The 13,076-nt window shown below is 31.9% G+C and overlaps 1 protein-coding gene across 4 annotated transcripts in view; it reads right to left on the bottom strand.

Moving 5' to 3' along the window:
• Positions 1 to 8,738, bottom strand: part of LOC111405633 — a 26,671-nt gene extending 17,933 nt beyond the window's left edge. For 3 of the 4 annotated variants that reach the window (XM_023034597.1, XM_023034599.1, XM_023034598.1), the window contains exons 1-11: positions 8,520 to 8,734; positions 7,070 to 7,474; positions 6,951 to 6,980; positions 6,743 to 6,829; positions 6,615 to 6,670; positions 6,132 to 6,215; positions 5,506 to 5,578; positions 5,303 to 5,358; positions 5,096 to 5,201; positions 4,942 to 5,010; positions 2,898 to 2,984 (exon numbers count right to left, since the gene is read on the bottom strand). In XM_023034597.1, coding sequence (XP_022890365.1) covers positions 2,898 to 2,984; positions 4,942 to 5,010; positions 5,096 to 5,201; positions 5,303 to 5,358; positions 5,506 to 5,578; positions 6,132 to 6,215; positions 6,615 to 6,670; positions 6,743 to 6,829; positions 6,951 to 6,980; positions 7,070 to 7,468 — 1,047 coding nt within the window. In that variant the 5' untranslated portion in view covers positions 7,469 to 7,474; positions 8,520 to 8,734. Of the gene's footprint in view, positions 1 to 2,897; positions 2,985 to 4,941; positions 5,011 to 5,095; positions 5,202 to 5,302; positions 5,359 to 5,505; positions 5,579 to 6,131; positions 6,216 to 6,614; positions 6,671 to 6,742; positions 6,830 to 6,950; positions 6,981 to 7,069; positions 7,475 to 8,519 lie in introns of all 4 variants that reach the window. The other variant, XM_023034600.1, reaches the window with a different exon arrangement.
• Between the last annotated feature and the right edge of the window lie 4,338 nt (positions 8,739 to 13,076).

Here is a 13,076-nt window from a genome sequence, read left to right as displayed (position 1 = left end):
ACATCTTTGAGTTTTCTTCCCAATGCACTTTGAATCACCTCAATCGGAGATCAGGAGAGAAAGTTATGACCAAAATACTGAAAACTGTCCGGAGGAAAAATTTTATAACCATGCGGCCGCATGGTTATAATTCCTTGCGGCCGCACAGGGTGTTGCAGGGATCCAAATGAGCTGAAAAATTGAACTATGCGACCGCATGGTTTAACACCATGCGGCCGCATGGCTTTAAGGTCGATAAAAAATTCTGAAATCCCGTTTTTAATTGAAACTCTTTCGGGGCTCCGTGGGGACATGATATAAAAGCCAAAATTCATCAAAATTAGGGTAGAACGTTCAGGGAGAAGAAGAATACGACTTTTGGAGGCAAGGAACACGAACTTGAAGCGGATTTCACAAGGATTCAAAGGGGTTTTCAAGGTTTTATTCAAGATTTCAGATTTCAAGAACTTTCATACGGGTGTTATTCCTTCTAGTCATTAATTTCGTTTTGTTTTCTGTAATTATGAGTCTTCTAGGCTAGGGTTTTAATTACTAGGTGATCGATGAACCGTTGTTTGTTATTTTAATTCTATATTTCATGAACTTGATATAAAGATTCGTTGGATATTTTGATTGATTTACATGCATTAATTTTCTTCCGCAATTAGTGGCCAATGATTGTGTGAGTATTGATGACTTGTTTCTTACATTCGAGAGAAGTGGAATAGGTTCGATAAGGTGTAAATTAACATAGGGTCCGATAGGGGATAGAGATATACCCCTATGCTTTATGTAATTCTTAAATTGTTCACAAAACTACATGCATTCTTGTATGTTTGCATCATCCATAGAGATATAGGCTAGTGGTGTGCAAGAATAGGTCTAATATATATCGAGAGAGTATATTGGATAGAATAGGAACATTGAATTGGCAAATCTTCATCGAATCATTAATTTTATGAAATTAGGGTTTTTATAACTTCAATTGGGGATTCGTGATCCTAGTGACTTTAATTTGATTCATTTTAATAAATTAGCTTTTAAACTTGTTTAATTTCATTTACTTGAGTGTTTAAGTCGTTTAATTAGAGAAATTTCGAAATTAGGGTTTCTAATTGAGAAATTAGGGTTTTCAATTGAAATTAGGGTTTTGAAATTAGGGTTTTTAGTTGAAATTGGGGCTTTTTGCACTTAGATCACATTTTCACTCAATTAGATTCGGTTAAGGCTAGATTAAATAGAATTGAACTACTCAATCTCTTAGGGACGATATTCGGACTTTTAAAAATCCACTTTATTACTTGTTACGAACCGTACACTTGCGGTAGTTTTAAATCGAAAGAATTATTTCGTGAACAAGTCACTTTAGCAATCAAGAAGTATGAGTACACCCAAGGCCAATCAGATCACACCTTATTCATAAAGAAGTCATTCAAAGTTAAAATTGCCATTCTTATCGTTTATGTAGATGATATCATATTGATAGGGAATCATGTAGAAGAAATAAGTCAGTTAAAGAATACTCTTCCTGAAGAGTTTGAGACCAAGGACCTTGGTGCAATGAAATACTTTCTTGGAATGGAAATAGCACGACCGAGCATAGGTATTACGGTTTCTCAATGGAAGTACACACTAGATTTACTTAAGGAGACTGGTATGCTCGGCTATAAGGCTTCAGATACTCCTATGGACTCCTCCAACAAACCAGATGCAAAGGAAGGTGCCACAACAGTTGACAAAGGAAGATAACAAAGACTAGTAGGAAAACTCATTTACTTGTCTCACACAAGACCATACATTAGTTTCCCAGTTAGTGTGGTTAGCCAGTTCATGAACAATCCAACTAATGAGCACCTCGAGGTAGTATACAGGATTCTTAGATATCTTAAGAAAACACCAGGAAAATGGCTGTTTTCAAGAAATGGACTAATAGAGGCATAGAAATCTTTTCAGATGCTGATTGGGCAGGATCTTGACTGATTGAAGGTCTATCTCTGGCTATTGTTCCTATGTATGGGGAAATTTGGTCGCCTGGAGAAGCAAGAAGCGGTCAATTGTTGCTAGAAGTAGTGCTGAAACAGAATTTAGATCAATGGCGCACGAAATTTTTGAAGGAATGTGGCTAAAAAAACTTTTGGAAGAATAGAAGATCCTATCTAATGATCCAATAAAAATAAAGTGTGATAATCAAGTTGCAACCCGCATTGCAAAGAATCCAGTTCACCATGATAGGACTAAGCATGTCGAAATTGACCGGCACTTCATAAAAGAGAAGATTGATCATGAAATCATCAAACTAGATTACACTCCGTCAAATCTTCAAATTGCAGATATACTCACATAAGCTCTCAATCAAGACCAATTTGAAATTCTTGTCTCCAAGCTGGGAATGATAAACATATATTGCGCAGCTTGAAGGGGAGTGTGAAATATTTTGGTGTAGACTATGATTAGTTAGTTTCCAAATAATGAGATTAGGATAATTAGCATCTCAATCTCCAAGATTTTTTCTGTTTTCCTAATTGGTTAGTTTTCTATGTTTAGTCTTCCTTGATTTAAGGAGTTTGGTGAACCTAATTGATGGTTTTCTCTCCTATTTATTTCTGTAATCTATGTCTATTCCATAATAGAAAATAAGAAGAATTTTCTCTCATTTTTCTTCAATTTATGTGTGAGAAAAAAGTGCCCGTGAAATATTTTTATCATAAAGGAAAAATGAAAGATATTAAAAGGCAGTAATTTGAACTGGAAAAAAAAATAGAGCTTATTTTATACTACAAAACTAACATCATCAACTACATCTCCTCCTTCAGCTTAAACAAGAACATAAAAAACAGTTACTCAGAATGCACTATCCTTTCATGCGTATAAAAGATGACAGCAATAACCAACAGAGCAGAACAATGAGCCAATAAAACCTGAATGTAAGGAAAATAAATGTCCTTCAACTTGCACTGGAGTACTGAAACGTCTAGAGTGTCCATTTTAGGCTCAAATATCTCAACCTGCCAATATGTAAACAGCAGTAACTATCAAAGCCAAGTTGCACTATCTGAGGTAGCATCAATGTTCAAATAATGATTTCTGTATATTGATTCTTCCTTCTTGGAATTTCATGCAATTTTTTGCAAACTTTACATGGTGGCAAACTCGAAGTTTGACCAGGGCTCAATTAACATTTTGTGTTGACAAGACAAAAGGAAAGAACTCATAAAAATAACAGATCTTATTATATATTTGCAGTAAACCTATCTGATTTCACAATATTATTACTAGCATTACCAACCCAATTTAGGTGCAGGAAACTCAATTCCTCGAGCATATAGAAATAAAACGCCAAGCTTCACATTTTATTCGGTAGTAGTTACCTAAATCACCCATATTTTAAATATAAGGTAATTTTAGATAACGCAACAATAAAAACAGATAATAGAATGGCCTGCCAAAAGAACTTGGGTTGAGATTTATCTGATAATCAATTGCATCTTTTGAAGTGGACAAGATATTGAAAATCTGTAGCAGTGATATAATACTAAAGACAATCTACAGAAGACCTTCAAGGGAACTTAGTGCTTTCCAAACATCGTCATAGTTATTATCTACTTACTAAACTTTTCATGTATATCAGAAACAAACTCTGGCACCGAAAAGATCATATACTTATGTACGAGAGGGAAAATATCTATTTAATATATTTTTCGTCATATGTAACTCATATAACTTCTATTATATATAAAAGATAATAACATGAAGAAACAGAATAATATGTCCAGTATAATATATTAGGTGGTGTTTCTTCATGTTATTAATATGACAGACAAGATTATACAAAAAAACATTTGAATAATAACATACAAAAAAAAACATTAATTTTGGCACGATCCAACATCAATAGTAAATGTCAATAAATATACCAATTCCCGGAGACATGGTATACTAAATAATTATTAAGTAATTCCTATCTTAACCAATCAAAATAAAAAGGAAAGACAACAACTGTAAAAAAGAAAAAGAAGAAGGTTGTAAAAAGTTAGTATGTTGCATGGAGATTTGGCATGTATATATTCAGTCATCATGGAAAGGTTTTCTATTATAGATTAAGTGCAATATCCCATTGAAGAGTAGACTTTAGTCATAACATAGCACTTACTCGTTAAATAGTGAAGTCATGGTATGACAAAATGGCCACGTGGCTAACCCTGGTGTGTAAAGTTTACTTTGTCATAAATATGGCTTCATGATGGTGACATGTTGAGTCATCATGGAAACACTACAGATTTTTCAAAAATAAAATAAAAGATTCCATGATAGTAATAACAACCATCATGGAAAGATTTCAATTCTATGACGGTCATAACTGTCATGGAATCTTTATACAATACTCATTCTTGTAGTTAGCCGTCATGGAAAGGCTTCCACGATAAATGTAGCTGACATAGAAAGGCTAATCCAACATAGTGCTAGAAAGATCATCAGGCTAATCCAACATAGTGCTAGAAAGATCATCAAAAGTTTATGGAACCATGCAATTCATTCAAAAGATATGTTCTCCTCTACAATCACATAAACAGTGTTCATAATATTTTTCACTTTCATTTTCCAAAAATTGATCAAAGGATTAAAATATTACTAGATTTTAATATTTCAAAAAGATTTTCCTCGTTTGAAAATATGATTGCATGAGTGGAATAAACCCGGAAGTTTTGAAAGCAGCATTATGTACACTACAAATTAAAAGCATTTTCATTAAGGAAATTGAAAAGGTGCTCTGCTCCACATATTCTTGTACAACTAAAGGGTATTGATTCATGGAGAATGAGATCAGTAAAACACTAAACAAATATGTTGTCAGACAGAAGGCGTTCAAAATAGAGAAATAGATGCTGTTTAACAAGTACATAACCAAAGTTGAAACTTGATATATTTAGACATCAAGGAGAAGAATAACAAAGAAAAAGTTGCCTTTGTGAAGCTTCCATCAGATGATTTTTCTATTTCATCTTCCAAAGCAGCTCTGACACCACCATTGGCCTTCATTAAAAGGAATAAAGATCAGAAAAGATAAAAGGAAGAAAACTGACTATTAAGAGAAGCAAATTGCAATTAAGTAGATTACCCTCCATCTTTTTTCTGAGCTGGAAGAACTTATTAAAGCATCTCTTTCAAGGTGTAACATGTACACTTTCTTACAATTCTTCGTCCTGGAGGAAACTACAGCTCGCCTAAAGTACAGGAGAAAGAATGGAAATGAACGTGGTTCCGGTATGAATTTTTTTTTCATGATTAAAGAAAAAGGTAATAACATATCTTATGCAAGTCATACCTTCCTAAGTGCATCGCTGCAATGGCCCCGCCGTACCCAAACATGCCAAAGAAAGGCTGCAGAGACATTAATAAAGACAAAATAAAAAAATTACCCTGCTCCTTGGATGTTACAACATTTAAATGAGTTTGTTACACATGCGATCACGTGGTATATTAACATATTAAATAGACATTAGTCCTATATTTTTAGGAATCTGTTACCGTTAAGTATGGTGGTTCTCCCCCTATGGCAAGTCCTCTTGATGATCTGTGCAGAGATGCCCCCATCTTGCCCCTGCAAAAAGTAAAATGGTAGCAAAGACATTGGAAGTAACAATCAGTGACATATATGAAAATGTTGATGAAGTAACAATCAGTAAATATCAACGCTCATGAAGTTACTTAGCAGTGAGCAAAGGAAAAGGCATCATGTGGATACAGACTGACAGTATTTAAGTGAAAGACAAGTGAGAGCACATCTTTAAGGAAGAGGATCTACTCATGGTTATAGGTAGGTTAGTTTCCCTAATAGCTATACTGCTAATGCTTCACTTAAAAACTATTTGCCCATAACTCATTAAGTTCAATCTATTTAGAAATGATACTTCCCATTGGTGGTACTACTATTTCTGAACAAATTGTAACCGTGATAAAGACACAGATTGACAAGCATAAAAACTAACCTGGTTTCAATGAATAGAAATGAACTAGCAGCTAGAAACATCAAAACTTTCCCCATCAAAAAGAGAATGAGGGGAAGAAAGAGTCAAACTTTTGTAGAAGCCATAATTATGGACCATATTTGTATTAAGTAAAACTTAAGATTCCCATTACAGCTAATAACATACCACTGTACTATTGAGTTTTCGTCGCTGCCATCCATTCCTGGGCCTGTGTCAAAAATTGAGATTTTGCTCCTTCGCACATCAACACTGGAGATAAAACAAAATTATTTATCAGCTTTTAACAATTGCAGGAGATTGCTCTTGTCCAAGACAAATTAATATGGGCCATGAACATTCAATCAAAATGAACAACACCACAATATTCAGTTTGAAACATGATGAAAGCGCATACATGCCATAATACAAGCCTTATTAAATGTACCCCATGAAGTTTATCGATCAAATATATTTTCTCATGCACAGACCAAAGTTGAAATTCTAATTTTTCGTTTACATCTCAAATCATGCCATAATACAAGCCTTATTAAATGCACCCTTTTAAGTTTATCAACCAGATATAGTTTCTCAAAGCACAGACCAAAGTAAAAAACTCATTAAAACAAGAGATTCTTGAAAACCAAGCAAACCAACATTGGAATGCCATACCTTATTAATCTTCTTTGATTCTTTTCGTTAGACCATAAAGCTTGCAAGGAATTATCCTGATAAATAGTTAAGAGGCTTTAGTATCAAACTCATGAAGAATGAATGGGTAAACTATATTCCATGCTTACTATCAAGTCAGCAAGGGCTGTTTCAAATGTATACTCCTCCGGCAACTCCTTCAATAAATCTGTATCCGGAGTAAGATCCCACATGTTCTACAAAACAATCGAGAACTACACGATTAAGCAACCCCAAAATAAGCACAGAATTCACTTAATCAAAGCATCCCCACAAAGGCGCTTGATAATTACATAACGTTAATTTTTAATGCAATACCTCATATGTATCAGCTTCATCAGACCCATCCTACATCAAAATGAACAGACATCAGAAATTAAAATCATGAAACAAAAACGAAATTAGAACTAGAATTGATTTCAAAAACAAAATCTCACATGAAGCCTTATTATGTGCCACTCGTTTGGCTTAAAATTCTTAAAATTCACTATATTTCTTATAGTCTTATCATATGCATCTGTAAAATGAAATTCTGAGCTCGTCCAATTAATTTTTCTTCTCGGCTTTTGAGACATTGTCTGTCTTACAAATTTGGTATACACATTCTTGACAACGTCAACAAACTTGTCAAGAGGCATATGACTGAACAAAGCACGGACTTTAACCCCCAGAGTCACACCATTCGGCATAAGAACCCGAAATTTGTAAATCTTATCAACGCCAAGATCATCATCTTCATTCTTAATACATTCATTTGGCTTCTTTCTCGCCCTCTCAGAGCTGGAATCTTCAGTAGGCCTCTTACTCCCTCTACTGGGAGGTGTTCTTGAGTCCATCTCTCACTGAGTAACAACATTAAAAAAAATAGGCATATAATTTAATTACTTGCATATTTGCAGGTAAAAAGTTGATTACTTGCATCAAAAGAAAGAAAGGAGAAAATGTTATATTATCTATCTAGGTAACAAAAATTCACACGACACCTTCGCATTTTAGTTGTCACGACATATAATTAAGGCACTTGAAACATACAACAATGGCCAGGCCCGAAGGAGAACCGGGAAGGCTGGCCCGTGAATTTAGACACCTTAGTCAAGTACCTTTCCTACAAGGATAATTCTACATGTACATTATGGTATTCCAAAGGGTGTCCATAATATACTCGTGAAATTCCATGATTGGAGGATTGAAAAAACTGTTTTTCAACCCTCCAATGATGTTATTCCACTTGTACATTATGGAATCCATAAGAATATCCAAAATGTAAATGTAGCATAACCCTTCCTACAAAACCTAAAAACTTTCACAAGCAGAAAAGCTTTCACAATACTAATTTAAAGGAGCATCCGGGTCACATTTATGCACAGAAAAGTTTTGATTTTTGTAAATCCTTCCGAAAATTTAACAAGAAATCTTGAATTTGGATTTTTTATCTTAATGCATAAGAGAAGTCATATGAAAAAACAATAATTAAATCAAAACGAAATGGACACATACATTAACAAGCCCACGTGATGAACCCTCAGGCAAACAACGCAGAATCAGAAAAATCCAAAAAGTAAACAAGAAATCTTGATTTAAAGTTTGTGATTCTTGAAGCACTGGAGAACTCATATGAAACAACAGATAAAATTAAAACACGATGTATACAAACATAAAAATAACCCCATAATCTATACACTATAAACTCTCAACCAAACAGAACCAAAAAAAAATAAAAAAAAATCTGACATTTACGAACAAAAAAAAGAAGAAGCTCTGGACTCTATTTGGAGATGAAATCGTAAAAACAAAAGTTTATATATATATGACACATACACGTTTGCATGGTTATATGAAACAACTAAACATACATTCATCCTCATACATACACAAACACAAATATACCTTTATTTAAACACTAAACAGAACTTTGTAGAAATGGTTTTTCATATTTGCAGAGGCAGATAGAAGGGTTTTCAGTTTTTGAGAGAAAAGAGGGGTTTGGAGAGAGAAATGGTGCAAGACTGTAAATGAGTGTTGTAAATATGAGAAGCCCTTCGTATTCCAGAATCTGTGTAATCGCGCAGGACACACCGGGGAGTAAGGGCCCTCTTGCTATCGTGAGCACTGCCTCTCAAATGAATGGTGTCGTGCCACGTGTAAGAAATTTACGTTACAGCATCAAGTAATATCGGTGACGTAGCTGATTGTGTATTCTAGGACTTCTGAAAATGAAGCATCGACGACAAAATATTCCGTTGCTAATGCTCTCATTCCTATTGATAATTGTAATTAGCGATAAAAATATTACCGGCAGTAGATTGTGAAAGCTCCGCCAATAATTTCCTACTTAATAGTTAATCATCAATAATTAGTGACGAACTACTAATAAAATTCTACGTCGATGGTCACTGAGAAATGAATTCATCAGACATTTCCAATGGGAATAATTCCCAACGTAGCATGGTTCTTCCAATAATTACTAACGAATTACAAGTATGTGCTTGATTGTAAAGATAAAATTTGGGTGGAAAAAATAATGAATTTCAGAGAATTGAATTGCCTAAAAATTGTTTTACTGGAAATTGTCAGTTGTCAATTGACAGTGTTTGATTGGTATAATTTTCTATTTGAAAAATGTTGAAATAAAAATATCTTTTGGTGTTCGTTTAGTTTTATTTTTCATGAAAATTGTCAATTTAAGAAATATTCACTTCTACCATTGTTCCTAGAATTTGTTTCCATGCCAACCAAAAAAAATCCAAAAATCATCTATATTTTGGTGTTCGTTTGATTTTGTTTTACATGAAAATTGTCAATTTAAGGGTTATCCTCTTTTACAATTGTTTCTAGAATTTGTTCACATTGCCAACAATAAAACAAAAAACAAAAGAAAAAAATGTGGAATTCTAAAAGCCACCTACCCGATGGAAAAATAAAAGGTGGAATTTCATGCTTCACCGGTTTGTACCTAGAAAATCATGAAAAATCAATTCCCTGTAAAATATCGTTAATCAAAAGGCCAAAAGTCGAAGTTGGAATTCGAATTCCAAGCCAAACAGGGCCTAAATTCTAGATCAATAGTTATAGGGAATTGTTTTTAGGCAACATACTGGTGCTGGTGCATTTTTTTTATTGTTTTAACTCAAATCAATCAAAATTCTGCTATGTCCATCTGTGAAAATTATTTGTACGTGTGGCATGGTCTTTCAAATGATTTGGTCGTCACTAAATACCACGATTGAAATTCTTTATGACGAAAATATAATTAAATTAACAATTTCACATGATAAACTCTTAACCAAATTAAATTTGCTTGTGAGATACGTACATTATAATTTACATATTTGTTTACCAATAGATGATATGACAAAATTTAATTGGATCAAAATTTTATTAAAAAAAAAAACCCTCCTATTTTCTTTTTAACTGATCACTAATTATAAAAAATTATGTAAATGATGGTGTACAACAAACATTTTTCAAGTAAATTATGAGAACTTTCAAAAAAATATCATAAATTTGGATGGGTTAAAACATAAATTCCACAATTTCAACGATTATTACTGTAAGAATATGATGTAATCACAACAGCGATTTACAAGCAAAAAAAATCGAATTCTACTCACTCCAAATCAAAAGAAAATGAAATCGTAAGAGAAAATTTTACACGAATTAAGTCCAAACAAGGTCAAAAGCTGCTTTAACTATCTTTTATTCAAAGTTTTCTTACCAAAATCTGCAAATAATTAACCCAAATCTACAAGTTTGTAATTTTTTGAATTTTGATTCAATTAGTTCATATTTCATTTGATTAGTAATAAATTATATGTTTCATGGTTATTCAATAAAAAGAATGCAATTATAGAATAATCTTTAATGGATAACTATTGGTTTAATGCCCTTTTTAACTGTGGGAATTATTAACACGATTTTCACCTTGATTTTTTTTCCATTACATATGAAATTTCAGTTTCAGATTAATGATTTTGAATTAGTATATATTAAAATTTAGCCCCCGTTTGGCCCCCATTTTGTAGAGTTGAAAATGAGTGGAATAGTATTTTTTTGAAAAATAAGTGGTTGAAAAAGAAGGCAAATTTTCGATTTACGGATAATATTATTTTATGAAAAATTGTGTGGTTGAAAATAGGAGTGAGAAAAATGTAATGTAATATAATAGAAATTAATGGGGGCCAAATGGGAGCTTAGATTTCTATGATTTGAATTGAGTTAGTATATATGAAAAATCAACTTAAAGCGTGTTTGGTTGGAATTAAAATCTGATTTTAATTCAAATTAAAGTCAAATAATCAATAGTAATCCCATCTTTCATGGATCCCACAACGTTTCAATCATACATTTTAAAAACTTCTATCACAATCTACTAAAAATTATAATTTTAATCATCATCAAACACACTCTTAAATTAATTCAAGTGATACATATAAAGTGTTTGTGAAAATATAAATACAAATACTACGAGGAGAAAAGTGACATTCCATTCTCTTTTTTGAAGAATGTCATACACTATCTCATTTTAATTCTTTTAACTCAAAACGTGAGATAACATAACACTTCATTTGATATTACTTACTTTTTGTTATCTCGTTTTGTATTTTTTTTGAATCAGTTAAAAATATGCATATAATTGTTTTTGTGAAAATTTAAATATGAATATGAATTGAAACATTATTTTTACATTAAAAAGTCACATTACACATTATTTATCTCTACGTTTGAATTAATGTGCTAAATATTAAAAGTGACATCTTTTTTTTTTTTTTTTTTCCCGGAGTCCCATATTATTCCATCTTTATTATTTCTGCAGATATGAATCCTTCATTTATTGTGAAGGTAAATGTGAACAAGATAACGAGTATAAAAAGACATTTCTATACATCAATTATGCTTTTGAGAAAAATATTCTAGCATGGTCACTTTTTGTTAAAAAGTGAAATAACGTGTCAATTTTTATTACTTCTATTACTATAAAAAAAAAATACTAGTATTGCCATTTTAGATTCTTGCAATAAAAGAGGCATTGTATATGCAATTCCATCTATAAAATGGTTGGTGTGTCTTTATCTTTTCACATTAGCTAGATTAGGAAACAAGTTTATGAATTTGAAATATTCCTGTGTTATGATTAACTCCCAATCCCACGAAGATAGAAATTCAAGAGAGTGACAAAATTTAAAAAAAGAAAAAAGAAAAAAAGGAAGGCAAAATCAATTTGTGGGCTTTTAGGCGTAATTAATTTGAGAATTTTAGTTCTAATTATAGTAAGAATACATCTATAATATATTAAATATCACATCAAATGAAAATCATTTTTTGTTATTTTGAAATATTTTATAAGTACTATAAAAGTAATATTTGATACCAATTTATTGGGATGATTTGATGAGCCTCAAACGAATTAAAGAAAAAAAAATTTAGAATAGAAATTTAAGCAAAAAAATTGTAATCTCAAAACTCAACTTCTGCAATTCAATTTTTTTATGATGATGAAATACTACAAATGAATTGATGTAAATCAAAATTCATCGAGTTTAGATTAATGAGAATGTTAATTAGATGAATTCATTTCTATTTATGTATCTATAAATCTTAAAAGTTGTTTAAATTCATATATTAGCAATTAATTTTTATAAACCAATTGTAGTATAAAATTTTGCTCATTTATAGTATTTCATCATCACAAAGTTTGAATTATAGAAATTAAGTTTTGAGAGTATAATTTTTTTCTCTTAAATTTCTATCCTAAATTATATATTTTTTAATTCGTTCGAAACTCATTAAACCCTCTAAAGAAACTGGTATCAAATATTAATTTTAGAATACTAATTATAAAGTATTTTCTAAAATAACGTGCAATGTACATTTAAGTCTGACTAGTAATTATAAAGGTTTCAAGTTAAACTTTAAAAATAAGAAACTTTTGAAAAAAGTTTTAAACGGTTAATTTGAGTCAGGCGCACCCAGCAAGCAGTGCCCTGACACTGCTTCTACAACGATGGTGTCGACGCTGATGGGCGACAATTATGGTGATGTGAGTGACTTGGGAGAATAGGTAAAAGTTTATTTAGGCTTGTCTTGAGTGCGTAGGGGTGGAATACATTTGATTTTTGAAAGAAAAAATCTTACACCTTATATTTGAAATGATAAATTGAAAAGTAGGAGTGGGTGTAATTTTCATTCTGATTAATTTTAAGGGTATTAATTTAATATTTTTATTTTTTGAGATAGTGTGCCCAATCCCCATTAAATTAAGGGAAAAAATCGTAAGTCGAGTATTAAGTAGTTTAAAAATGCAAAAGTTAGGTTTTTTGTTTTAATTTTAAATAACATTATTATAAATTTAAATTAATATATACTCACATCCACCCTACCAAACAATCACCCCCATCCTAGCCTACCCCACCCCACCCCACCCCATCGACGAGTTTTCAGCGGCAA

Source organism: Olea europaea, chromosome 12 (assembly GCF_002742605.1).
Source record: "Olea europaea var. sylvestris chromosome 12, O_europaea_v1, whole genome shotgun sequence".
NCBI lineage: Eukaryota > Viridiplantae > Streptophyta > Magnoliopsida > Lamiales > Oleaceae > Olea > Olea europaea.
The sequence above is the reverse complement of the archived record's forward strand: the minus strand, read 5'-3'. Positions and strand labels throughout refer to the sequence as shown.